This window comes from Phytophthora sojae, assembly GCF_000149755.1.
Source record: "Phytophthora sojae unplaced genomic scaffold PHYSOscaffold_10, whole genome shotgun sequence".
Lineage (NCBI taxonomy): Eukaryota > Oomycota > Peronosporomycetes > Peronosporales > Peronosporaceae > Phytophthora > Phytophthora sojae.
The window spans coordinates 2,385,500-2,388,181 of NW_009258124.1; the positions used below are offsets into that span (position 1 = coordinate 2,385,500).

Consider the following 2,682-nt stretch of genomic DNA (forward strand, 5'->3'; position numbering starts at 1 on the left):
GAGTGTGCCCGTGCTGGCCAAAAGTTTCAAATAAGTGCTATCACGAATGGCAACCAACATCTGCGTAGTGAAATTGCACGATTTGTTTGAAATCACGATATATGAATCGAAAACACGCAAAAATGAGCTCCACAGCACTTGATCGTCGTCACCATGCTTCACCCTCACCATTATATGGTTCATCACGATCGCCATAGCGTTGTTGACCCCACCAGGGCCCCGTCCGGCCAGTTGCTGAACAGTGGTGAGATCAGGTCTTCGCCTGTTGCCTCGCGATCTGCTGCGCCACTCTTTCAGGAAGCCCTCCTGCAAGTTGGGAGATGTCTGACACGGGGTAGTGTAGCTTCAACCAGTTTTGGATCTGGACATCGCTTGGCGTCAATAGTCCCGTGATAGGCAGACGGGCGCTTCGCACGAAGTCGGGCGTGAAGGCTTCCGGGTGGTGCTCGTGTAGGAACAGCAGCACCTCGAACTTGTTCTTGGCGAGAGCAAGCGGGGTGAAGCTCGCAGGGTTGAGCTCGGGAAATCACCGCATCAGCCAAGATGCCACATCCAGATGGCGCTGACCATCGCCTGCTCGAATGGCCCGCCAGCCCCTTCGTCGAGTAGATACTGCATCGCCTTGTTGTTGCCCTTGGCAGCAGGGAAGCACACGAGACTCGAGAGCTCTCTGCTGCGGCCCATCTCGTCGATGACTTGCTGTCCTGTTGGGTGATCCACCAGGAACTTGATTACATCCAAATTGCCGTGGCGGCACGCCTCAGCCAGAGTGTAGTGCCACTGGCCGACCCAGAAGTAGCCGCAATCCAGCTTCCACTCGATGATGTCGGGCTTGACACAGAACTTGGCGTAGTCTAAGACGCACCTGCCTCTGGGCAGCAGAGACTCGCAGAGAGCCACGTCGCCGGCATTCACAGCGGCAGTGATGGTATCGTCGCGTACTTCGTCCGTCATGGTGCCGAGCGGCGCGTGCTGGTGCAGCCAGTTGGCGGTGGTAAGCCAGTCGTTCTGCAGTGCATACAGCACGTCCCTTGGATCCCACCAGACCTTGGTGTTGGCGTTGGCGGCCAAGAAGTGCAGCACAGCCAGGTCACCCTTGAGCACCGCCAGCGCCACGACGTCCGAGGGCACAACCACGTCCTGGAAGTGGTCAACCAGCCACTGCAGTAGCTCCGTGTCGCTGCGTTCCACAGCCACGCGCGTGGCCTCAGCGAACTGCCAGCGGCTGTAGAACTCGTCGCTGCGCAGGAAGCGGGCGAGCGTCCAGCCGGCAGTGGGGGCGGAAGTCGGGCAGCTGCAGGCCCAGATCCAGTCCAGCAGCATCGTGGAGCGGAAGCATCAGGCGGCGCTGAGCGGCAGGTGGGGCGACGGCCCCATGTACTGCAGCAGTACATGGTCCAGGCCTTGTAGTCGTTGCCCACGAGGAGGTTGGTGCACTTGAGGTCGCCGTGCACCACCTTCTCCGCGTGCAGGTAGCCAAGCCCCAGCGCTGCGCGCGCCCCGCGTCTTCCTCCAGGAAGTCACTGAAGCTGCCGTGCGTGGCGTCGTCGCACACGAAGAATGCGGGCGAGCTCACGTGGCACGCGCCGTAGAGCTTGAGCACGAGCGGGTGGTCGAGTCGTCTCCAGACGTCCACCTCGGCGTCGTCTACCAGCAGGCACTTGACCACGATCTTGGTGCCGTTGCCGCCCGGTCCACGAGCCGCGGTGCACGGAGCCGTACGAGCCGCCGTCGAACGACGCGTCCGAGTCGAAGTCCACGTCGTCGCGCGGGATGAACCACTCGGGGACGTCCACGTCTGCTCCTGCTCCTGTAGCTGTTGACGACGCGCCCGTGGCTGCCAGGCGGTGGAGCGCGCGCAGCAGGTGCGCGGCCGCGCCGCCTAGTTCAGTTCAGTTGTGAAATGACTTATCCGACCTTACTTATTTATTGTATGTCCATTAACAGCCAATTACAGCTTTTGTATGAATTTAGACCAATCAAAGGGAGGCCACGGTCGGGTTTCGACTATTTCGATAGGGGTAGGGAGGTCCGCTATCCGGTCAAAATACATGTATGTGTATGGCTTTACAAATTCTAAGATAAAAGCGTTTCACACGCATATTTTTCATTTACCCAATCCGACCTTATCGGACCTGTACCATAATTCAGGTACACCTGTGCGTTGAAAATGGCAACAACGATCCCGTGAGGTACCGCTGTATGAGCTTACATGTGAGCGCGTTAGGCAAGCCCAAGACGTGCATCAATGGTTAAAAAAATTATACTTATCAAGTAATATCCACTTAATATGAGACTACGGCGAACAAAATGTTACTTACGCGCATCGAGATAATCGACTTTAAAGTTGACCAATCACAAATCGTACATATCCGAACATCGAAATTTTGAAAGTGAAAGTTACTCGTAGAAAGCGGAAAAGACTTTAATGCGATTGCTTTGAACGAGAGCTTTCTGATAATGTACGCTAAGCAAATTTTGAGAAAGAATTGAAGTCACTATCGTTCAAAACGTGGTAGGATTTTGACCCTTCCCAAATGGGGATAGTTTTTTCAAGTGCCGACAACTCCTCGAATTTTCAACATTTCGATGCAAACAAGGGCTCAAATGTGCGCAAGATACTAAATCGCGATTCGTACTTAGGTTCGTAAGTAATTTTTTGTTTGCCGCCGTCTCTATTAT

General features: G+C 55.1%; 1 protein-coding gene across 1 annotated transcript in view; it reads right to left on the reverse strand.

Moving 5' to 3' along the window:
* The window catches only part of PHYSODRAFT_288746 (hypothetical protein), a 2,142-nt gene extending 640 nt beyond the window's left edge, over nt 1-1,502 (reverse strand). Inside the window, exon 1 of the mRNA XM_009537686.1 lies at nt 614-1,502. Within this exon, the coding sequence (XP_009535981.1) occupies nt 614-1,323 (710 nt within the window). The 5' untranslated portion in view covers nt 1,324-1,502. The remainder of the gene's footprint in view (nt 1-613) is intronic.
* Between the last annotated feature and the right edge of the window lie 1,180 nt (nt 1,503-2,682).